General features: G+C 36.4%; 1 protein-coding gene across 1 annotated transcript; it reads right to left on the reverse strand.

Moving 5' to 3' along the window:
- Positions 1-1,463: 1,463 nt before the first annotated feature.
- LGALS3 (galectin 3) lies at positions 1,464-24,457 on the reverse strand. Its single transcript, XM_044661972.1, has 6 exons — positions 24,185-24,457; positions 11,359-11,380; positions 10,307-10,678; positions 6,091-6,179; positions 2,703-2,868; positions 1,464-1,791 (listed from the first exon to the last, which is right to left on the reverse strand). Exons 2-6 carry the CDS (start codon positions 11,374-11,376, stop codon positions 1,636-1,638), a joined length of 801 nt encoding a protein of 266 aa, XP_044517907.1. The 5' UTR covers positions 11,377-11,380; positions 24,185-24,457; the 3' UTR covers positions 1,464-1,635.
- Positions 24,458-24,831: the final 374 nt, after the last annotated feature.

The raw sequence follows: 24,831 nt of genomic DNA on the forward strand, positions 1-24,831 counted from the left end.
AAGGAGGTTGGTGAGATTAAAGAGAAGAGTTTTTTGTTTTGTTGTTGTAATAGAATGTTCTTTATGTTATTTCAGTTGTGAAAGGGAAGAAAGATATAAGAAAATAGTTTGATGAGGGAATAGAAGCAGGGATATGAGAGCATCAAGAAAACTGGATCCAGTGAATCCATTTTAATTAATTCCTCCAGTAGAAATTGAAAATTCATGAAAAAGCAAATGGTGATTGTCAAAATAGGAATAGTTGAAGCAAAAGTGGTCAACTATGAAAATAATATATCGATGAGCTGCCATATGACTGTCAAATTTATGAAAGGAAGTGATAGCATGAGAGGAATGATGAGGTAGGAGAACAGAGGGTCAAGGGATTAGAAGTTATGATAAGTACAAAACAACAAACTTAAGGGAATAAAAAGGAAAAGCAAGAGAATGTGATCAGAGTGGGGAATTAGTGAATTTAGGTTCTTTGAAGTTGTATAATTTAGGGTGATGGTGAAATTTAAACCTGTGGGTGACTGATATGAAGTGAAAATGGAGGTAAAGAGGATTGAGATTGATGAGGAGGGCAGAGTACTAAGTCATCAGTGGAAATATTAAAGTTATCCAAGATAGTGGCAGGTATTCAAGGAGAGAGGAAAACTATAAACTTTAAGTAAAGCCAAGTTTCCAAGTTTCAAGATAGTAATCTCTAAGGTAATCTCTAGCTATAACATTCCATAAATCTTTTGACTTTTCTACTGGGGACAGGAGCCAGAAGGAAGGCATTCTGATCAATGAATATAGTGTTACATACCTATTATATATATATATACATATATGCATATGTATATATATATATATTTTAACATTTTAAAAATGGGTAAACAAAAAATGCCACTGTCTTTCAAAATAGTTTATATTTAAGACTAGAAAACAGACATTATAAATATAAAAGATTGAGAAGATTGAGTTGGAGGTGAGCCTGGAGTGGGAGTCTTCTGATTTTTTTTTTTTTTGGTGAATCTCTGAAAGATAAAAATCTGGGCTTTTTTGATAAAATATTCAATTTTTTTCTTTTTATTTAATTCATATCTATTTTTTCCACATTTTGGATATATGTGCATATGTGCATATGTGTACATGCATATGCATGTATATTATATTAGAAGATAAGTTTCTTGAGGACATTGCTTCACTTTTGCATTTTGCTCCTTACCACCTACATATTAGAGGCCTAATAAATGATTTTTCACTCATTCATTCATTCCATCTCCTCCAACTTTACCCTTTTTTAAATATAATTGTGGGTATTGGGACAGGATAGTGGAGGAATGGGTGGAACTTGGAGTCAGATATAGCTTCTTTAGAGTTTTGATATTTAGATTACTACACATTTCCCCCTCTGTGAGTCTTCTGTATTTTATCCAGGGAATATATTGCAAATGACCTACATTAAAAGGGGGGGGAAAAGCACACACATACAGAGGTTGTACTTAGTGAAAGACCATTTATTAAATTTTGTGTGGCTATGACAAAGAAAGTAAATGCATTATGAGTAACTTTATGATTTCTCCTATGATGAATACCCACAATGAATATGATGATTAAGTGTATGTTTTACTAGGAAATTCCTTTTGGAATGTTTCTGACCTTTTACATTTATATCATAGTTTGTGAGGTACTGGTAAGGTTGATATCACCAGAGATGCCCAGCTTAGTGATTTCATTTAAATTTTTCATTCGATGATTGTACTGCAACAAGTGGGCATCATTGACAGCAACCTTGAAATGATCGGTCTCAACAAGAACTTGAATCTGAAACATGTAAACAAACGTGGTTAGGCATTCCCATCTGTCTCAACACCTAAACAACCTAAATTCAAAAGTTCAGATCAATAAAAGGATTAATGGCCATTGCCAGGTTGACAACATCAGGCCATCCTCATGCTGATTATATTGGTTCAAGGTCTTAGCTCAGCTATATCATAAAGATTTTCTCCATGCATCTCTTTTATGAAGCCTACTACTATAGAGCTTCAAAAGCAGGGCTGGGAATTAGGATCTGAAATGCCTTCCTTTCCCTCAAGGAAGGCACAACTTTTATCAAAATGGCCAAGGTATGTGGTTAGCTATGTTTCACCTCATTTCTAGGGAGAGTTATTTTAATCTAACAGTACAAGTCTACTTTGTATGATAAAAACATGGAATGCCACATATAGTGCTTTATGTTGTTTTTGCACCATTGACCTCTCTATTAAATGGAACCAGAGAACTATGGGTAGTTTCTAGACAAGGATTCATAATTCCCAAAGATGCTACACATTCTTTAGTAGGGATCCGACTGTGACAGAGGAAGGCACAGGGATAAGAGAAGATAATTAAATGTAGACAGTGACAAGACAACCTTTTCAAAAGGAGCCACTTCTAATTTCTCTCTAATTTTAAGACTGACAAAGTGGGAGAGAGAAGAGCTGACTAGAGAGGAGGAGAGGTTTCTAATATTGCCTAAGCAGACTTCCTCATTGAGAATTCTAGCAAATCTTAAAAAAAGGGAGAAGATGGCATGGCAACAGGACTAAAGATCTAGAAGCATATAAAAATCTACTATTTAGGAATCCTGAGGTAATAACACAATAGCAAATTGATGGCAAACAACCTTTCTAGAACATTCAAGTTTAAGCTATTTTGCAATCCATATAAAAAAAAACCCCTTCATATTGACTTACTTTGAATGGTTTACCAGCTTCAAATGGGAACATTTGATGTCTTTCCTCCTTTCCCCAGTTATTGTCAAATTTTGAATTACAAACAATAATTCGTTTGTTGTCCTCATTGAAGCGTGGATTGAAGTGGAAGGCCACATCATTCCCTTTCTTGAAATCTAAGGCAATTCTATTAAGGAAAAAAAAGTGACTTAAAAAGTAGAAATTGTGTTTAGTTACAAAATCATACATGTTGGATATCCCCAACTGGATGTCCCATTATTTTAAACTAAATATGTCCAAAATTAAACTTGTCTTTTTTTTCAAAGCCTCCCCTCTCCTTCCTTAGTTCTTTTAAAGATACCATCATTCTATTAATAACCAAGCATCAGAACCAGAAGCATCCTTGACTTTTCCCATACACTTACCTCTCACACTCATTCAGTTGCCAAGTCTTGTTGATTCTATCTATATAATTTGCCTTGCAACCATCTCCTCTCCACTCTACTTTTGTTCAATCCTTCATCATTTCTCAAATGAACTAGTGCAATTGCATCCCAATTTGTTGCCAAAGTCAGTCCCCTTGCCTAACCATCCTCTATACAACCACCAAACTGACGGACCTAAAAAAGCATAGATCTGACCATGTCACTTACTTGCTCAAGAAGCTCCAGCGGCTCCCTATTGCTTTCAGGATAAGATGCTAAGGTTTCAGTCTGCCTGTCTAGACTTATTTTAAAATTACTCTCATTAGTGCATGTTAGTCTACTCTCATTAGTCTGTGTTTCAGCAATGCTAGCTTATGTGCTATTTCTCACATATTATATTCTATCTGCTATCTCCAAGCCATCCCCCAAAGGTCATCTCCCACACCTGAATGCATTCCCTTTTAAGATCAGCCCCAAAGAATCCCCAGCTTTCTTCAAAACCCAGCTCAAGTCCTATAAGGTCTATTCTGATTTCCCCTTTCCTTATTACCCCAAGGTGTTAGTAGCCTCCCTCTCTCTGGAAAGTAATTTGTATATTTTGTTCACTTGGTTTTCTATAAATGTGTTATTTTCCCTAATAGAATATAAGTTCCTTGAGGACAAAGACTTTAAAAAACCTTTATATTCACAGCTCCCAACACAGCGCCTTTGAAGTTGAATAAATATTTGTTGAATTGAATTCTCAGGTGACTGAGGTACAAGGTTTATAAACATAATTTTAATTGGAGGCATCACTTCCAATTTTATTGAGAAAATGGAGGCCATACATTGTAAGCCTCGTATACCTCAAGCTACATCTAGCATCATTCCTTATTTTTTCCTCTATTCTCTGATATAGAGGATTCAGGAACTCATATTAATATAGAGGGGTGGTTAGCTGGTGCAGTAGAGAAAGTACCAGATATGAAGTCAGGAAGACCTAAATTCAAATTCAGCTTCAGATACTTACTAGTACTGTACAATGAACTGGAGAAGGAAATGACAAATCACTCTAGTATCTTTGCCAAGAAAACTCAAATAGGGTCACAAAGGACTGGACACAAATAAAACCCCCGAACAATAACAACAATTAGCATAGAGAAGGCTGGCACATGATTAGAAAGTCTTTAAAAACAGAGAAGTAAGTCCTTTATCTGCAAGTACTAAAAATTATGTGGTGCATTGGATTAAGCACCAGACTGGAGTCAGGAAGACATGAGTTCAGATTTGACTCAGACGCTTATTAGTTGAGCAAGTCAATTAATTATCTATAAAATGAGGTTAATAAAAGCATCTACTTCACAGGATTGTTGTGGGTATCAAATAAGATAATAATTGTAAAGCCCTAAAGCATTAAGCACAGTACCTGGCACATTGTAAATGCTATATAAATGTTAGATATTACCACTATGTATTCTCCAAACACATCCATTCAATGTTTAAGGCTGCTGTAATGCATAATTCATATTGTACAATAAACCTCACTATAATAAACGTCATTCAAACATATAGGAATTGTGTATCCAGTTTGCTTTCAATTTTTCTTGATAAGACAGTAAAGTTTACCACATAATTATTCATTTAGAGAGTATTAGTGACTAAATGGGCAGGAGATTTGCCTCACAAATTTAGAATAAATTCCCTGGCTCAAAAATCTATTGTGACTCCCTATTGAAAGGCTTTTACAATCTGACTCTGGTCAGAATCTTTCCAGATTCACATTACTCTACCAGATGTGCTCCCTACTCCAGCCAAACTCATCTATTTGCTGTTCCCCTATATCTCATTTTACAAAGAAAGAAACTAGCACTCTAAAAGGTTAAACAATTTCCCATAATAAGACAGCTTTTGTTATTATTTTTCAGTCATTCAGTCATGTCTGATTCTATGGGATTTTCTTAGCAAAGATACTGGAGTGGTTTACCATTTCTTTCTCTAGTGTGTCCCCATTTTACTGATGAAGAACTGAGGCAAATAGAGGTTAAGTGCTTTCCCAGAGTCAAACAATTAGTCAAAGATAAGATTTGAATTCAGATTTTCTAGGCTATAAGCCTTGGATATGTAGATGCTAGATGCTATATGGTCTCTTCAATATATTAAAGAGATAAATAGGCTTCTTTTAAGGCTGTGTTTTCCAGTAATGTAAATAACAAAAAATTTTGGTCAAGGTTAAACAGAGAAAAAATAAGAGTATTAAATATAAAATTCCTGTTATCAGCACATAACCTTTAGTTCTTTAAAAAAATCCTTTTGAAGACTTGTACAAAAATATTTATAGCCTTGCTCTTTGTGGTGGCAAAAAAATTGGAAAGTGAGGGGATGTCCAAATGGGGAATGACTGAACAAATTGTGGTATCTGTTGGTGATGGAATACTATTATGCTCAAAGGAATAATGAACTGGAGGAATTCCATGTGAACTGGAACAACCTCCAGGAATTGATGCAGAATGAAAGAAGCAGAACCAGGAAAACATTGTACACAGAGACTGATACACTGTGGCAAAATCGAATGTAATGGACTTCTCTACTAACAGCAATTCAGTGATTCAGAACAATCCTGAGGGACTTATGGAAAAGAACGCTACCCACATTCAGAGGTGGATAGTAGAAATACAGAAGGAAAACAACTGCTTGAGCACATGGGTTGATGGGATATGATTGGGGATGTCGACTCTAAATGAGCACCCTAGCACAACTATTAATAATATGGAAATAGGTCTTGATCAGTGATACATGCAAAACCCAGTGGAACTGTGCATTGGCTACAGAGGGAGGGAGTTTGGCAGGGAGGGAAAGAGCATGAATCATGTAACCATGGCAAAAAACCCCCTCTAAAACAAATAAATAAATAAATAAATGAAAAATCCTTTTGAAACACAAAATTCAGTATTTTCAACTTTTCCAGATGCTATCTTATACAACTGTATTATTATTTCTTCTCTTACTTATTTGCATTAGGTTTTGTTGTGCCCAGAATGGTTATCAGCATGCGAGGCATAATTCCTCCTGGCAGGGGATGATCATAAGGCACTACCTGTGAATGAAAAAGACATAATATATACATATGAAAAGCAGCATACTCTCAGCCTTAAAGATTTTGCTGCTACTTAATCATAATGTACATGCATGAATAATTCATTTAAAGGATTCTGATCAAATTTCTCTGGTCAATTTAAACTCCTTTCTACCACCTCCACCCTTTGGCACTAATAGGTGCTAACTAACTAAATAGGTGCTAAGATGGAGGTAACCTCCAAGATCTAGAATCCACAATAAATTCTACATTAAATAAATCCCTAGTGACCTAAAAGTGATAATGGACTTCACTTAGGACAGGGAAGAGAGGAACTCCTTGATTGGTACCAAAGGCAAAAAACTGCCTCCTCCTTAGCATTTTTATGCCCACTAACCTGATCCTTAGTTCAGATACTTTCTCCCTCCTCAATATTTGGTCCCTTGGAATGATTCTTGAAAAGAATCCAATAAGACCATCTCAAATTAAGTCATAGTACTTTATAACTGTTTTCTAGCACTTAACAAGGCAGTAGGTTAAATTTGTGGACATATCCCTTCTTTCCTTGACATCTTTGTATTTCTCATGTCATTCAGCTGTAAGAACTTGTACAAAGTATGTGCTCAATAAATATTCAATGAAGGAATATCTTAAAAAGCTATTTATTTATTTCTAATTTATTATGCACTTAAATGTCCTACCTCTAATTTATACTAGCTGTGTGACCTTGGGAAAGGCATTTAATCTCAAAGGGCCTTGGCAACTCTTTAAAACTAAAAGTTGAAGAATAGTTGTCGACCTGTATTGGCAAAGAAAATTTCCTCACTGGAAACTCCCTACATTGATGAACACCCAGATCTGAATAAAAAAGAAATGCAGCTAGTTTTTGGTATTAATATATCAAGCCAACATCTAGTAAGCAGTTACTCTGTGAAAGGCATTATGCTAAGTGCTAAGGATAAAAAGCAAAAGCAAAAAAAGTCTCTACCCACAAGAAGTTTATTTTCTATTGAGGGAGACAATATGAAAACAATTAAGTTCATATAAGATACAAACAGATTAAAAATAACTTTTTGGGGTAGAAGACCAGGAAAGCCCCCCTGCAGAAGGTGGTATTTGAAATAAATCTTGAAGAGAACAAACAATTCTAAGAGGAAGAGGTAAGGAGAGAGCATATCAAACATGGAGGACAGTCAAGTACAAATGGAGACAGGACAGAGATAGGGTGTCATGAGGAACAGCAACAGGCTAATATATCTGAACCACAGAGTACAAGGATATGTACCAAAGAACTCGATATTTGATACCAGAGGCAACAGGGAGTCAAGACAATCACTTTGGCACCTATTTAGAGAATGGATTGGTCTGGGGAGAGGCTTGAGACTAGATAACCAATTAGAAGACCATCTGCTTGACCAATCATACTTCAAGAGAACTAATGATGAAATATGCTGCCTATCTCCCCATCCAATTACTAAAAGGTAAGGAGGCTGAAGGTTCAAAATGAGACATACATTTTCAGACATAGTAAATGTGGGAATTTGTTTTCCTTGACAATGTAAATGTATTATAAAATGTTTTTCTTTTTTCTTTTTTTTTTATTGGAGGAGAAAAGTTAAGGAAAGGAATGACTTGATAATGTGTCCAAGAAAAGAAAATAGTAGAAAACGAAAAAAATGGGGAAAAAGACCTTTGAAGCATTTTTTTAACACACTGAAGAATAAAGCAGAAAGAAATATAATCAGCATAGTTTTGAGAATACAAATTGAATTTATTATATATTTAAAAGGAGAAGCATGCTGTACTTAAAGCATCATGCTTCCATTTACAATTCTCTTTTTATGTTCTACTCTATATATGAAATGCTTATCTTAGTTTAGTATAAGGACAAGGCTCCTTTAATTAACTTGACTTCGAAGTAATTACTTTTGTTAGGTAAGAACATTTATTCATTGAATTAAATCAATAAAAACTGAGTGTGAACAGGGCCTACATGACTTCTTGAATCTATCAAAGCCAAGATGCAAGATATTTAATCATAAACTTAGGGACATGTATATAAAAAGCTGGATCTCTCTCAAAAACAGGGAAATTCTAAGTGTGTGGAAGTAGAAAAGAAGGTCACACAGAACTTGCCAGAAAGAACCAGCAGCTCAAAGACCACTTATTTAAGGAAAGAGATGATAATACTGAGCTGTGGATGAGAAGGAAGATAGCAAGGAGGGTCATTAGACCTACAAGCATCATGGAACAGAAGATTTAGGCTGACACCAGCAGTTGTACTCACCTAATCAAGGGCTAAGCGAAGCTCCAAGAAAAAAAAGTATTGCTTTCCCTCTTACTCTTTGTTTATCCACAAACATTATAATACAATCTATTGCTTCATTGTATTTCTGGCTATTTGAATTTTGCCTTAACTACAAAGTGACCAGTAGTTAACTGGAGACAGATATAAGTTTAAATAAAGGCAGAAAGCCATTTCTGATTAAATGTTGGGAATTTTCCAACCTGAGGGCTCAGAATTATTGATTGAATTCAAAACTTTTCATCTAAAATAAACTCTTTAAAATCACAGACATAAGGACGATGCAGATTTTAGGGGCCAGGATTTAAACTATGAATGTATTTTTTTTAATATATTTTTTTTATTTTTTTAAATCCTTAACCTGTGTATTGGCTCATAGGTGGAAGAGTGGTAAGGGTGGGCAATGGGGGTCAAGTGACTTGCCCAGGGTCATACAGCTGGGAAGTGTCTGAGGCCAGATTTGAACCTAGAACCTCCCATCTCTAGGCCTGACTCTCAATCCACTGAGCTACCCAGCTGCCCTATGAATGTATTTTTAAAAGCTATCAAAATTTTCAGGTGAGAAGTGATGGGATCCTAAATTAGGGCTATAGTTCTCCGAGTGGAGAGAAAAAGATGCATATATATATATGTATATATATGAGAGATGTTGTGAAGATAAAAATGACAAGATTTGAAAAAAAAATTTTTTTAATTACAAGATTTGATAACTGATTGTATATGAGAGGATAGATCAGAACAGTTTTACAGCACTTTTTCCTCCCTTTCACCTTGGGAGGAAAGTAACAGGCATTATTAACAAATAGAGTACAAGATATGCATTGGCTTGTTTTAATTTGTGAAAACACTATAAAACTTGTAAAAACCAACATCATTTACTATAGGATTCACATGAATTATTACCACTCCTAGCCAGTATAGTTTGATATATGTTAATTCTACAAATTGTTGTATTTATCATGTGCCAAATTCTCTGTACTAGGAGACACAGAGATTAAATAAGATTGGGACTCTGCCCTCCTGTAACTTTAAATCTATTAGGGATGGGAAATTCAAAGTACTGTATGATAGATAAGTCTATTAATAGAGTGGCGTGAAAAAAGAATTATGTGATATTTTTGTGGAAAAGAGCTTACTGACTATAGGGAACAATGTTAAGCCTTTAAGAGTCATTCTATTTTGGTCTTACAAACATTCTAATAGTAAGCATTAGACTTTCACCACAAATTATTTGATTATAAAAACTAGAGGAGGAAGCAGAATGTCATAATTTGACTAGATTAAACCAGATGTTAGTCCACATATTTTCTTTAAAGAGAATAAAGACAAGAGAAGCAATGTTTTTATAGGGGATTTAAAGCTGGTGTCAAAACTGAAAGTCTTGTTTCTTGACAAATACCAGCTATGTGACCTTGGACCAGCCACTTAAATTTTTGTGTCTTAGGTAAAGCTCTAAGACTATTGAGTTGCAGAGAAGGTGCTGATCCACATTGGTAAAGGATTTCTCCACGTAGGAAGTTCCCTATACTAGTCTAGTAGCTATTCCTAAAGACATGAGAAGAAAGGAGTGCTGGGGAAGCTACTTAGTAATTTGATGGCTTTCAGGCACATAGTTAAAAAAGCATGGACATTAAAGGCCTCAGGTCTTCTTGGCCTGTATTTCTTATATATAAATTGGATCTGGCCACCTTTTACATATCTGCACTACTGACCAGAGCTTGTTTTCTACAAAAGCATCAGAAAATGATAACTTCATTTGCTCTAGATGACAATTTTGCCCTTTCTTAGACTTTGTCAAGTTAACAATAAGCCAGAAACATGAGATAATTCAACTCAAGCTCACCAGTGGGCCTCCCATAGGAGCTATTGGTCCACTAGGGGTACCAGTGGCCCCTGAAGAAGGATAAACTCCAGGAGCACTAGGTTGTCCTGGAGCTGGATAGGCTCCAGGTGCTGTTGGTCCAGGATAGGCTCCAGGTGCTGTTGGACCAGGGTAGGCTCCAGGTGCTGTTGGACCAGGGTAGGCTCCAGGTGCTCCTGGACCAGGGTAGGCTCCAGGTGCTCCTGGACCAGGGTAGGCTCCAGGTGCTCCTGGACCAGGGTGAGCTCCAGGATAGCCTGGGTATGCTCCAGCACCTGGGGGTTGGTTTCCCCAAGGACCTTGTGGCCAACCTTGTGGGTTTGGGTTTCCATACCCAGATAAGGCATCATTAAGCTAGAAGAAAGAAGAAAACAACCATAAAAATTAAAGTTTTTCACATATTTTAAATACAATCAAGAGAAGCAAAAATGGAAACAGAAATATTTCTGATCTAGAAAACAGTAGGATCGAAGATAAAAGACAAAATTAATGTCTGTGAATTATTGTGATAGCTACTCAAATAAAGTTTTTGTTTGCACAGAAGGTTTAAATTATTTGTTTTCTGGGTTATTTGTGTATATTATTATATGTTATTATTTTCCACTATTGAAGATAATTCAGAATTGCTTATAGGTATTCTGGTATAGAGTTTTAAATTATGCCTAAAAGATTAAAAAATCAATGCTAGAGTACATCAAAAATTTGTATTGCTTAGTTTCAAAACCAGTTTTATACTGGCCAGAATATTGGTCCATTTTACCCAGTGGGAGCTATCCTCATTTCTTCCTAATGCTTTCCCACTGATCTGGATACTATGAATGATCTCTTTACCTAACTTGCACTTTGGCTCTGCAGCTAGAAAATGCAAATTAAAACATTAACTAGAGTCTACAAATTTTCTTGGTGTAGTTGCAGTCAGAAGAAGGCCTCCAGAATCATTGGCAGGGTAATTAAAAAGGAAAAGTCTAGTTATAAAAATACCTCGCCTTTAGTAGAACATTTTAGGGGCAAAAATATTGAAATGAAAGACTTACTGAAAATCCATCAGCCATTTTCCTAAAAATGAAAACAGAAAAGTCCATCAATACCTACTTTTAAAATCCCAATTACACACAGAGGAATCCTACCATTAAGAAATTTTGTATGGTTCTGTGCCATTTGCTGTTTACAGCAGTTTATCCTAAATGTATGACTACCCTGAAACAAATAGCATACATGTTTTTCCCTTTATTCTCCTTTATTCAACCAACATTACTCTCCTAATTTTTTTTATGATACTTGTTCCTACGTGAAGATAAAATGGTTGATAATACCCTCTGTTTTCTTGATACTCGCTACTTTCCAGGGTTACAGGACACTGCTCCCTCTTGGGTCTTCTACCTACTTGGCCACTCCTTCTCAGTCTCTTTTTCTGGATCCTTATCCAGATCATGCCTTCTGGTTGTAGATGTCCCTCAAGGTTCTTTCCTGTGCTCTCTTCTTTATACTCTCTATAAATTCTTTATACTACAGCTCTTGGTCATCTCATCGGGTATCATGAATTTAATTACCATCTCTGTGTGAATAATTCTCAAAGCTATCTGTCCTATCCTAACCTCGCCACTGACTTCCAATCTTATATCTCCAACTGCCTTTCAGACATCTCAAATTGAATGTGTAAGAAACATCCTAAAGTTAACACACCTAAAACAACTCAGTCCCTTTCCTCCTAAGCTTTCCTCACCTTTTACCTGTCCTATTTTTGCAGAGGACACCACCATACTCCCAGTCTCTCAGGCTCACAACCTGCCTATCATTCTTCATTTCTCACAATCTCTCCTCCCCAACCCCCATCCGAACTATTTCCAAGGCCTGTCAATTTAATATTTGCAATATCTCTTCAATACATTCTCTTCCCTCTTCTGGCACTGCCATTACTCTAGTAAAGGCTCTTATCATCTCATGCCTGGACTATTGTAACAGCCTGCTGGTGAGTCTACCTGCATCAAGACTCTTCACCACTCCAATCCACCTTTGATTCAGCCACCAAAGTGATTTTCCTAAAGAGCAAGCCTGTTTGTACTTACTCATTAAACTCTAATGGCTTCTTCTTGCCAATACAAAATACTATGTTTGGCATTCAAAAAACCCTTTATCACCTATCCTCCTACTTTTCCAGTCTTTACTTACCAGCATATGCTCTTTAATCCAGTGTCACTGGCCCCCTTCTCCCACAAACAAGACATTCCATCTCTTGTCTCTGGCTGTCCTCTCTAATTGAAATGTTTTCCTCATTTCTGCTTACTGGCTTCCTGTAAGTCTCAATTAAAATCTCATCTCCAACAGAAAGAACCTTTTTCAACCCCTCTTAATTCCAGTGGCTTCCCTTTCTTATTTATTTCCTATTCTGTTTGTTTGGATATATTTGTTTGCTTGTTGTATCCTCCATTAGATTGTGAGTTGTTTTACCTTTTTTTTTTTTTTTTGTATCTGCAGTGCTTAGTGTAGTGCCTGGCACAGAGTAAGCACTATATAAATGTTAGCTGTTATTATTAACTTTTTTTTGACTCAACTATTACTACTACCATGCATATATTCTCAAAGAGGTACAGAAAAACAACCCAGAAGGTTGTACTCATTTGTACAAAAAAAATTTATATTAGCGCTTTTTTTTGTAGCAGATTCAGGGAACAATTATAGGGTACAAATATAATGAAATATTATTGGGTCATAAGAAATGATAAAAGAGATAGACATACAGAAACTTGGGAAGACTTCAAAATGAGAGAAGATTAAGTGAACAGAACCAGAAAAATAATTTATGCATTAACTACAATAATAAAAGGGAGAGCAACTTCAAGAGATTTAAGAACTCTGATCAATTCAATGGCCATTCACAACACCAGAAGATTTGTGATGAAGCATGTTTCCCATTTCTTGTCAGGGAGGTAAATTAGACAAATATTTTCAGACATGGCTAACAGTATGTATTTGTTTTACTATTTGTATAATCATGAAAAACAACAACAAAAAAGTCATCTGGCACCTTTTAATACTTTCTAGATTTCTCTGAAATCTTGTATTATTCAGTTCTAGTCATTTCATCAGGAATACTTGAAAGTTCTCTAATCTGTTAAAGGACTCTCTGAAGTTATATACTACTTTACCAGTGTTTTCTACTACTCATATAGCTCCTGCCTCTTAGGAATATATATTTTTATTGCCTCACCAATATTTTCTACCGATCAAAGCCACATAGCCAGTTTTTAGAGAGGAGAGAGAAATCCCTTCCCCACTCTGGGAGTCTTCTCCACAGGTAGCACCTGGCCTGTGTTCCCTTGAGTTACTAAATTCAGTCCAGGCTTTACCTTGTTAAAGACCTACTAAGTCATTTCCAATTTGTCCAATTTTTGCTCATCCTAATAAGCTGCTCAAAGGTGTTTAAACTTCAGGAAAGGTGTTACCAAGCATTAACACATTAACATCTCATTACTCCAACTTTCCAGTCTTTGCTTTCTATGACTTTATGAACCATGGGTGAGGAAAAAACCAAAGCTCCTTTTGTTTGCAAAATGAAATGCTAGGAAGAGAAAGAAAAAGAAGAAAACATATAGATCCTGATTTGATAAAACCAGGGGTCGGCAACGTATGGCTCTCGAGCCATATCTGGCTCTTTTGAGGGCCAGATATGGCTCTTTCTGCAGGAGCCATAAAGTCAATTTTTTTTTCAGGCACTGTTACAGGAGCGCGCACTGTTACAGGACTGCGCACTGTGAGCACTGTACGGCTGTGACGAAATTGCTTTTTAAAAAATGTGGCATTTATGGCTCTCATGGCCAAAAAGGTTGCTGACCCCTGGTTAAAACAATTAATCCCATGAAAGGTTGCATGTATTCAAGTTTATACTATTTAAATTTATAATTATGTTATAATTGTTCCAAATATGCCCAACTCTTTGTGACCCCATTTAGGATTTTTCTTAAGACACTGGAGTATTTTGCCATTTCCTTTTCCAGCTCATTTTGCAGATGAGGAAACTGAGGCAATGAGGGTTAAGTAACTAGCCCAGGGTCACACAGCTAGTAAGTATCTGAGGCCAGATTTGAACTCAGGAGATGAGTCTTCCTGACTTCAGGACTGGTATGGTACTCTATCCACTGCACCACCTAGTCACCCTTTTATTTAATTATGTAAAAGATGGTAATTGGTTCCAGCCCTAGTTGAAATATGCAGTGTGAATTCAAATTCTGTGGCTACTTCATGAGCTTCTTTACTTCTGCTAATTGGAGTCTGGTTATATATCCAGAAATAACTGAAATGTAAAAAACAAATAAAACTGAACAATAAAAGAAGGTACACCATCACCTAAGGAGAAGTCTAGTCATAAGGAGAACTGGGTCTGGAATCAGAGGATATAGGTTTGAATTCTGACTGCCTCTTACTAACTTTAAGACTGTAGGCAAGTTACATTTCTGTTTCTGAGGCTCAGATTTTTCATTTTAAAAAGACTATATGATCACTCTCTGACGTTCCTTCCAGCTTAAAATCTATGATATACTATGATCCCAAATGGAATTTCACTGAGCATTGTTTCCCACAGTGTGCCCTGCTCGATCCTGGTCATTCTATACAATGTGAACAGAGGATCTGAGAAAATATTCTTACTCTAGAAATGTTGTTCCCTTTAAAATATTAAAGATAAAATTGTGGAGGTGAACAAAATAGTTATTAACTTAGACTAGTTTCTGGTATAAAAGATTTACTCTACTATTCAACCATTTTTTTAGTCTTATCTGACTAAAGAGGTTTAGAGGTTTTCTTGGCAAAGATAGTGGAATGGTTTGCCAGTCCTTCTCCAGCCCATTTTGCAGATGGGAAAACTGAGGCAAACAGGGTTAAATGCCTTACCCTTGGTCACAAAGCTAGTAAATTTCTGAGACTGGATTTAAACTCAGGTTTTCTTGACTCTAGGCCTACCACCCTGTGTTACCTAGTTGCCCCCATGCCACTCAACTGCCCTTGTGCCACCTACCTGCCCTACTCTATTTTGTTCCAAAATGTACCTTGCCTCTTCCACACAACACAGACATTATAGCTTTAAATTCCATGACTAAAGGGATTTGGCAAACACTGCTTATACCCATATTTTACTGCTCTTAATCTGGGTGTTGGCTGGTGTGTGCGTGTGTGTGTGTGTGTGTGTGTGTGTGTGTGTGTGTGTGTGTGTGTGTGTAATAAAAAATATGTTCAAAGTCAGTTTCAAGAGTTAGGAAAATTATACTATTAATTATAGGACTATCTCATTAGGTGAGTTTTTAGGAATACATCTCTCAAACTAAAATAATAAAGTTAAGTATCATTACAATTAGAACCCATCAAGAACCTGCATAATGAAAATATCTCCAAATTTAGTACTGTTATGATGATAATAACAGATAGTTTGGAGAAGCAGATAAATGTTTCAGGGCCAAATAGCGCTTTAAGTTAAGAGCCAGAGATTGACAGGCTACAGTGAGGAAAGAAGGGGGTAAAACACTCCTGGCTCTCAAACCCCACCCCCTCTAACTGCTTCTGCTTCAGTTGGTAATGAAGACAGGAATAGGATTCTTCTGGTAAGTTTCTCTTATGGCTGAAACCCCAATAATGTTCCTTTTCATTAATTTATATTCCTCTCAGGTCAGTTAGAGGAGATATAACAGCTAGTTATCTAACTGTTGAGGACAGAGGAGATCTTAAACTGGCAGCCAACAGGATTCAAACTAAATATACAGACTGAATTGTAAGTATCTTCCAAATAATTATCAGGCACAGATTTGAAGGTAAAAAGTTATATTAGGAATTAACAAGGAAAATTAGAGAAGTTAATGAAGGTTTTAGGATAAAGGAAAAGTGACCCTGAACTGTTAAATTGAAGCCCCCTTCCCCCTCCTCACTGGAGGGATGAAGCACTTAACTAAAACTGGCTCTCTTGCTATAGATAAATATCTTACTCTCTAATTACTAAATAATTATATAATTATATTAATGAAGAATAGTCATAACAAATAGGCTAACCCTATGAGTAGAAACCACTGGCTTAAGCTACAATGGTTTCTCAGGAGAAACCCCAAGTCAGGAGAATCAAGCAGAGTGTCTGCTAACATCCAATCCCCACAAATTAACTGTCTCCAACCCTTCTCAACTGCCCCTCACCCAAAGTTCTCCAGGGGGGTCCCCTGGAATTCTGGGTGAGGCTCTTCCTGTACCTTTGCAGGGATTCCATGCTTTGCATCTGCACACAACAGTACTTATTCTCTTTATATTCATACTAAGTATATTCACTTTACTTTCCAACTTGAGCAACTAAAAAATGAGGAAAATAAAAACAGATGAAAGTATGTTTCCTCTATGCTTTTGCTGAAAGTCCAAGGGTTTTCTTTAATGGCACATGAGACAAAACTATTAAAAGAATAACTATACTTTGATCTTGGCTTAAAGTATTGTACTTTGCAAGAATCTAAAAGTTCATTTAAAGTTATTTCTCTAGATTGTTCTTCTACATCTAGGCTCAAAGCTTTAGAAATGGAGAGGCCTTAGAGGTCATCTGACCCAGTCCCCTAATTTTATAGTTGAGGAAACTGAGACCTAGAAAAGTTAAGTGACTTAGTTAAGGAAACATATATAGTAAGCATTAAGGATGAAATGTTGGGCCTTAGCAGCTACAAATGTTTCAAAAAGTATACAAACTGAAGACAAAATGTTAGTAGTATTTCATGTCTCTTTGTATACAAGATGACTCAGATAATGACTCAAAAAATGCCATTTTATATATTCACTATACAAATGAAAGCCACATTTTAACCAAGAGAGCTTAACTTTCTTTTTTTTTAATTTTAAACATTTATTAATATTCATTTTTAAAATGGTTACATGATTCATGCTCCTACTTTCCCCTTCGCCCCCCGCATCCCCCCCACCCATGGCCGACACACATTTCCACTGGTTTTATCATGTGTCCTTGATCAAGACCTATTTCCAAATTGTTGTAGTTGCATTGGTGTGGTAGTTTCGAGTCCACATCCTCAATCATGTCCACCCCAACCCATGCGTTCAAGCAGCTGTTTTTCTTATATGTTTCCTCTCCTGCAGTCCTTCCTCTGGATGTGAGAGCTTAACTTTCTAATCAAAATTCATGGAAGATTACTGTGTTATTTTTCTGACCTCTGAATTTTATATTTCTTTTAGGAAAAAGTTTCTAAGGTGGAAAACTTTAGAACTTTTTCAGGAAACCTCACACTTAATTAAAACAAATACCATCCTCATTTGTCTAGCATATTCCTACCAGTATATTTTTCAGATGAGTGATTTATGTTTAAAGAGCTAATCAAAACAAAATGCAAAAAAAAAAACCTACCTTATTTTACAAAGTCATTGTGATACAAGGGAAAGAACCCTCATTCTAGAGTAAGAAAACTTGAGTTTGAACTCTGGCTATGGAAGTGTGACTTCAAACAAATCACTTAACTTTTCTAGGCTTTAGATTTCACATAAAATCAGAAGATTAGACTGGATGATCCCTAAAGTACCTTCTAGTCTGATTCTAAATTCTAAAAATTTGCCCATTTAAGATCATTTGCTTGTTTGTTTTTTTAAGCATGGAACCTAGCAATGAAATCTCAAAGTCAGCAAATTATAGCAGTACCTAGGGGAAGAACATTAGAAAGTCATATGACAATTTGCGTGTGATTTTCAGATAAGGAAAGGCCAACATGAGTCAGAGTCAGAAATCTTTCATTTTAATAAACCCAATTGCCACGTAATCCCTTTTATAATAAATACTTCTCTATAGTACAATGCAAGCCTTAGCCTGCCCAGCAATTAATATTATATCCTAGTTGAGTTCCCAAGAATATTTCTGCCTTTGAAGAATCCTCCCTATTCTTTATAAAATATCATCAGAATATTAGAAAGTTCCCTTAAATGTATTTCCCCAAAAACCCAGGGCCTTACTCTACTATGGCTCCCACAAAATAGCTCTGAAATTCTAGGCCACAAGAGATGTTTCTGCTTCACTGCAGAGTTCCTCATAGAAAATTCAAAGTGAGAAACTGGTAGAGAGAAAAAAAATTAGACAAAATAACTTTTTCTGACCCTGAACAGTTTATACTTTAGGAGGGAGCTATAGTGCAGAACTGTAGTGCATACACAACTAGCTATAGTACATAATCCAAACATAAGATTTTACAGGATATAGACATAAAGGTGATATTCCACATTTTATTCACATAAGTTCCTTTAATGTAACTCTTTCCTTTAAAAAACCTGTTAAAATAATAATAGTAAGCCAGATTGCCTTCTTTTTCTCACAAATGTTGTTTCTTAGGGCTTTAAGGATTTCCTCTATAAGGATGTTATTGAATGAAATGACAGCAGGATATGTTTTGCATATAGACCAAAATTATATTAGCATTATATAGCATTATGAGTGCTGGAAACTAATGAAAAGACCAAGAGCAAGGGAATCCCCTAACAAGTGATTTCCACTAGTAACGAAGACATTTCTAGCTCTACAAAGTATGCCAAAAAAAAGTTGGGAATTTTAAAAGGATGTGTGAGTTTCTTGATTAAGGCTTTTCTGCCCTTTTATGTAATTATTTGGTGGGACAGGAAGGGGAAAAAATTCAAGACAGGCATGTGCTTTGGTAGCCTTTCAAAATTTTATTTTGAAACTTCGTAAATACAGTTTTCAACCCTTAAATTTTTTTTTTTATATCAGATAGCCTTTTATAAGGCAGATTAAACAAAGGCTGTTGTGCTTTCATTAGCTTCCCTAAGACTGAGGACATGGTTCTTCTGTAACTTTTTAAAACTTTAGTTTAAAACTTTCCTTTAGGAAATGCTTGTGCATTTCCTATTGTACATTTGTACATTTCCTTTTGTTGTAGTATTGCCTTCATTGTACTACAGCAGTCTGCATTTTTTTCTACTCATTTACACCACTGTATCTCATGAAAATAGACTCACTTGTTTATACTACATATGTATATATACACAACTAAAAAAAAAAGACAAAGTTTCAAAAACAGAATGGAGTAGTGCTAAACTGAGGCAACCTTTAATAAAAACATTTTCCCTTACAATAGGATCACAGACTTTAGAGCTGGAAGCAATGTTGGAGGCCATAAAGGCCAACTCCTCCATTTTACAGAAGAATAAATTGAGGCTGAGGCTAAGATTTGCCCAGAGGCACTAACTAAGGCGGTATTTGAATGCAAGTCTTCCTGATTTCCAAGTTCAGGAAATCAGTAAGAGAGACAGAATACTCTTCGGACTATGTCTTCATCTATAACTGTCCTGGTCCTGATCTGTTTCCTTCCCCACCCTGAACACCCCCACCAACCCCTCACCTCCCATTTCCCATCCTTCTCCTTCCCCTCAACCCCAAGATGCTCAAAAACAATGAAGAGGAAATTTAGGAGTGATATAGAAGTCTCAAGAAATCGTGCAGAAATCTTATATTTATACACTCAAAAATTACTGAAGAGGGGCCAGTTCTAAACTTGACACAAAAAACTATGTAGCTCCCCTCAGTACTTAGTAAGCTGCTTACTAATAAATGTTCAAAAATCTAAACTAATCTAGGGTAGCCGAGCCTGGAGTCAGGAAGACTGAATTCAAATTTGGCCTTACACACTAGCTGTATGGCCCTGGTCAAATCACTTAATCCTGTTTGCCTCAGATTCCTCATCTGTAAAATAAGCTAGAGAAAGAAATGGTAAACTGTTCCAGTATCTTTGTCAGGAAAACCCCAGATGGGGTGATAAAGAGCTGAACTTGACTGGAAAATGATTAACAATAAAACTTAATCTAAATGGAAAAGTAACCTAACTCCATCAAAGGAAAATCATTACATGTTCATGAGTCTGCGGGTTTATACAAGTCAATAAGCAGAATGATAAAGTTATGTTGCATGTTAATTTTCTTTCAATGAAAGTTTAAGATACAGATAGTGGTGATAACAGTATGGCTAACAGTATGGAACTAAATGCCACCAGTTTCATTATAATTTCAACCAGTAAATATCCCTGACTTCATTACTTATCATCATGTACTTGTTAAGCATTTATTACACACCCAAGTACTCTATTAGACAAAATAAATTACTTGAGAATTCTACTACGTGTTATGAGGTTTTTATGTTTCATAAAAACACCAAACTTTATTGGTAAGTCAATTAATCAGTTATGTTTGCTCAGCCTTGATTAATGAAGCTTCAGGAAATGCTCTGTCATTTTACTTCCTCATCCACTAAATATTTAAAGGTAATCTTAGCTATAAAATCTTTTCCTTTTAAAGTATGTCTCATGGTATAAGGGAAGTTGGCTAGATTTGGAACCCTAGGACCTGAATTCAAATCCTAGTTCTGCTATTTGCTACCTTGTGTACTGTCTCTGGATCTTTATTTTCATTTAAAGGGTATGGGTGTGATTGCCTTTAAGATTTCTCCAAGTTCAGCTACTTTTGAACACGCCCTAAATATACATTCTTTGGGATTTTTGTCAAGGAAACTAGGTGGTGCAGTGGATAAGAGTGCTGGACTTGGAGTTAGAGAGACCTGAATTCAAATCTACTTCAGACTTTAACTGAGCAGCTCAGGGAAAATCGCTTTACCTTTCTTTCAGCCTTAGTTTCTTTATCTGGGAAATGGAGATCGTAATGGCACCTACCTCACAGGAATCTTTGTGAGGATCAAATAAGATAACATACATAAAGCACTATATAAATGCTAACTGCTATAATTATTAGCTGTTGACTTCCATTCTTCCTACACATCAGAAAAAAGTTTTACATATCCTCCTGTCAGAAGAGTACAGAGGATGAGTCCTTAGTGTCATTAAAAATAGCTCTTAAATTTTATTTATTTTTATGTCAAGCAGTTTTGGAAAAGATCTGTAAAAGAATTCTCCAACATAGATATTATGTGGTGACTTCTTTCATAGTTTTTCATAGTTACTTTTCCTACAGCAGACTTTTCTTACTAGAAGCAAGTACTTAAAACTCTGGCCATGGTGCTGTTCTCACAAATATGTTTAGAAAAATTGAAGATCTCTAAACAGTAATTGAATACATTTATTCCTAAACAATTTTCAATTATTTCATTTTGTTATTAAACAAACTGCAAATGTATATTATCCCTATTTGGCCCCAAATAAAACAAAAAAATATTGCTGGCTTTAAAAGTACCCTTACAATTTTTTTTTAAAAAAGAAGAAAAGACAAGACGACAAAATAATGGAAAATAGTTTTTGAGTGTCAAAGGAACCTTTAGGCATAGTAACTAATGGCCACTTTTAAGCCTGTAAAGTCAATTTCTGAAACTAAAGTCATTCTTCATACCTAAAAGAAATGTTAAGAAATTCCATTAAGAATTAAGCTTCTATTTTTAAAACCCTACAATTTGAGAAAAAAAGTAATTCTTATTATGAAAAGCTATATTTTAAACTTCTAGAGAACTAGTTAGAATTTTTTAAAGCAATGTTTTTTTTTTCCTAATGCCCAGTGCCTATGGACAATACCTGTGCGTAATTTGCTTTTTACTATCACACCATGATCTATGCATCTTCCCTTGGCCTTCTTTCTGCTTCCCTGTCTCTGGAATGTGAGAAACTAAATTACTAATGTCAAATGTTCTAATCCCCTTGAAACTTAAAAATATAAAATCATTTTATAATTATTCCATAGTACGTTGAATAGGAAATTGATTACTCTGAGCATCTATTCAAATGGATTGCCTTTTTTTTTGGTTAGGAGGAAGATGTTGAAAGGAGAAGGGAGAATGAAAAGGTACATAGTACAGTCAAGTATCTTAAATATCAATGGGAAGCAAGACTTTGTGGTGCCATACTTAGATATCTGGCTGGATACAGGTATTTAAGAATCTCTAGTAGGTCTAAATTTGGAACTAGAATAGATGTTAGGGGTCTTTTCACCTCAAATCTCATTATTTTTCAGGGAAGGAAGCTAAGGCCAAAAGAGATTTAATGAGTCATTCAAGATTTCATAGGTAGTAATTGGCACAGATGGTATTTAATTGCAGGTCCTCTGACTCAAGATCTACACTTCTTATTTTTCTAGCTCTTTTTCTTCTTGTAATTATTGCCCCCCTCCTCATTCTTAGCATTTAACTCTCATTCTCCAGGCTAAGAACATTTAAAAATTCTATTATTTAAGAAAGAGGCAATAATGTGTAGTGGAGAGAATGCTGAGTTTGGAATTATGAAGACCTGGAATTAAATCCTATCTCTGACATTTGTTTGCTAGATAGTAGGCAGGTTACTTAATATTTCCATAAAACCTCAGGCAATTTTCCTACTGAGTCATAGCCTGTGAATAGAACAAGAAGTTCCCTATACTAATAAAATCACAGATCAGTCTTTAGTAATTCATTTGAGGAACTGATGACTCTGAATAAACCCTTGTACCTACTTTTAAAGCACCCTCCCTAGCTTTCTCCCTCCTACTAGTGGAAGAGGAAAGAGGCACCAACCCCATCCTCAACACAACACCTTTCACAGGACAATCCCAAATTTATGTTCTCAAAGATCCGTGGGACAATGAATGTTTTTGTTTATTAATTTTTTCTAGGTTAAAAACTAATGTTGGATTTGGTAGTCAAGAAATCTGAGAATTGTAGACTTGGAATTGGCAAGGGCTCAGTGAATCTAGTGTCATCCAACTGTGTAATCCATAGCAACTCACTTAACCTTCGTCTGCCTCAGTTTCCTCAAAAATAGAATGGGGATAAACAGCTCAAAGAGTTGTGGTGAGGATTAAATAAAATGTTGTTTGTAAAGCACTTTAGCCAGTGTTTGACATAGTAGAGTGCTTAACAAATATTTGTTCCTTTTCCTTCCCCCTCATTTTACAGATCAGAAAGCCAAGTTACTTGCCCAAGGTAAGAGGCAGTAAATAAAAGAGAAAGATCTTGAACTCAGGTCCTGCAAGCTCAAGTCCAGTGATTTTTCTACTACACTTACTTCTGCCAGCTAAACAGACAGCCAAATCTTTTGATAATCCTGAACTCTCAAGAAAAAGCATGTGAACCCTCCCCAGCCCCACCTCTAAGTAATAGATTTCAAAAGGAATTCTACAGTTATGAGACTCCACTGGATGTTACTAGCTAGATGTGATACAGGCCTCATTTTTAAGCCATAGATTTGATTTAAACATTAATAGAACTTTTTTATGTCTTTCAGTGTTCGACGGGGAAAAAAAAAATCTTGCATTCTGCTTTAGAGCACAGAGGATACTTGCCACCAATTTGATACTTTTAAAGGTCTGACAAGAATCAAAGGCTAAGTTACATATGGACATTTTGGGGAGGGAGAGGATTCCGGGGATTGTTTCCCTAAGGTGCTGGGGTAGCAGGACTCCTCAAAAGCTTGGTAGCTGTCTTCTATCTACCCTTGGGCGTGTCCTGTCCTTGGGCGGGATCGTACCATCCTGCGCCCACAAAAACAGGCGGCCTCTCCCTCCTTCTTCCTCTACTTCTGGAAAATCTACTTTAACTACAGTCTCACTGGAAAGCAACGATTCTCCCACCAAGTTTCCTAGCAAATAATTAAGTCGTTGAGGCGAGTTCCTCGTAAAGAAGAGCGCTCAAACTTCTCTCAGCATTATCTTTAACGTTCCTGCCAGGACGGCTACCCCATACCCTATCACCTCTATCTGTCTCCTCTGACTTGTCTCAGTCTAGCTGGCTCCCTCCCGGGGCCCCATCTCAGGGACTATGGTAGTGGAAGCTGCACCTTCGCCAGCTCCTCAAAAACCTGCATTCTAGCTTGTCTCTCCGAGGTGCCCTCCCCTCTCTCTAATCCTCACCCGCCGTGCGCCCCTGCTCACCTGGTTGTGGTAAATTTCGTCTTTGTGCTGAAGCGACTGGAGGGATCACCTGCGAGGACTAGACCAGCATCTGCTACGTAGCTCAAATAGAACCCAGCCCCACCATCCAAACTCCGCCCTGCCAGACCAGGAACCAGACATGGGAGGGTGCGGCTCAGGGCGTGGACGGGACCTCTGGGCACTGAGAATTTGTGGGCTCTCCCTACGTTACAAATCCAAAGGATCACCAGCTTCGGTTCTCTAGTGAGGGAACAACTGCCTCAGGCAGGGAGTGGCCCTCGCAGCTTTGGGGAAGCTGCGATTCCGTGTCCAACTGAGCTAAAGTTAACGTCCAAGTCTTAAATAGCAGAGTGGAAAGTTGAGACTTCCCCGAAAGAAAAAAAAAATCACTTTACCTTGAATTTATTTGCTTTTGTTTTTGTTTCTCCTGAAGTTTCCAACAAATTACATTCCTTCACTTCATGTAAACTTTTCCAAATTTCAAAGTGTTCTCATAATACATAAGCTCTGCCCAAAGGTTTTAGCTGTGTGGAACGTTTATGAAATGTCCCAATCTCCTTTCTTCTTGAAGATGGTTTCAGAATTAATTGGGCAATTAATTGGGCAGATGAGAACAATTATTTTGATCATCAATTTGGGCTCCAAAT

This window comes from Gracilinanus agilis, chromosome 2, assembly GCF_016433145.1.
Source record: "Gracilinanus agilis isolate LMUSP501 chromosome 2, AgileGrace, whole genome shotgun sequence".
Taxonomy (NCBI): domain Eukaryota; kingdom Metazoa; phylum Chordata; class Mammalia; order Didelphimorphia; family Didelphidae; genus Gracilinanus; species Gracilinanus agilis.

Excerpts from the sequence above, each read along its gene's own strand:
- LGALS3 (XM_044661972.1), bottom strand. Across the intron at positions 6,180-10,306 it reads CTCCTATGGGAGGCCCACTG|GTAGTGCCTTATGATCATCC; the intron begins GTGAGCTTGAGT and ends TTTCATTCACAG. Across the intron at positions 1,792-2,702 it reads AAGCTGGTAAACCATTCAAA|ATTCAAGTTCTTGTTGAGAC; the intron begins GTAAGTCAATAT and ends TACATGTTTCAG.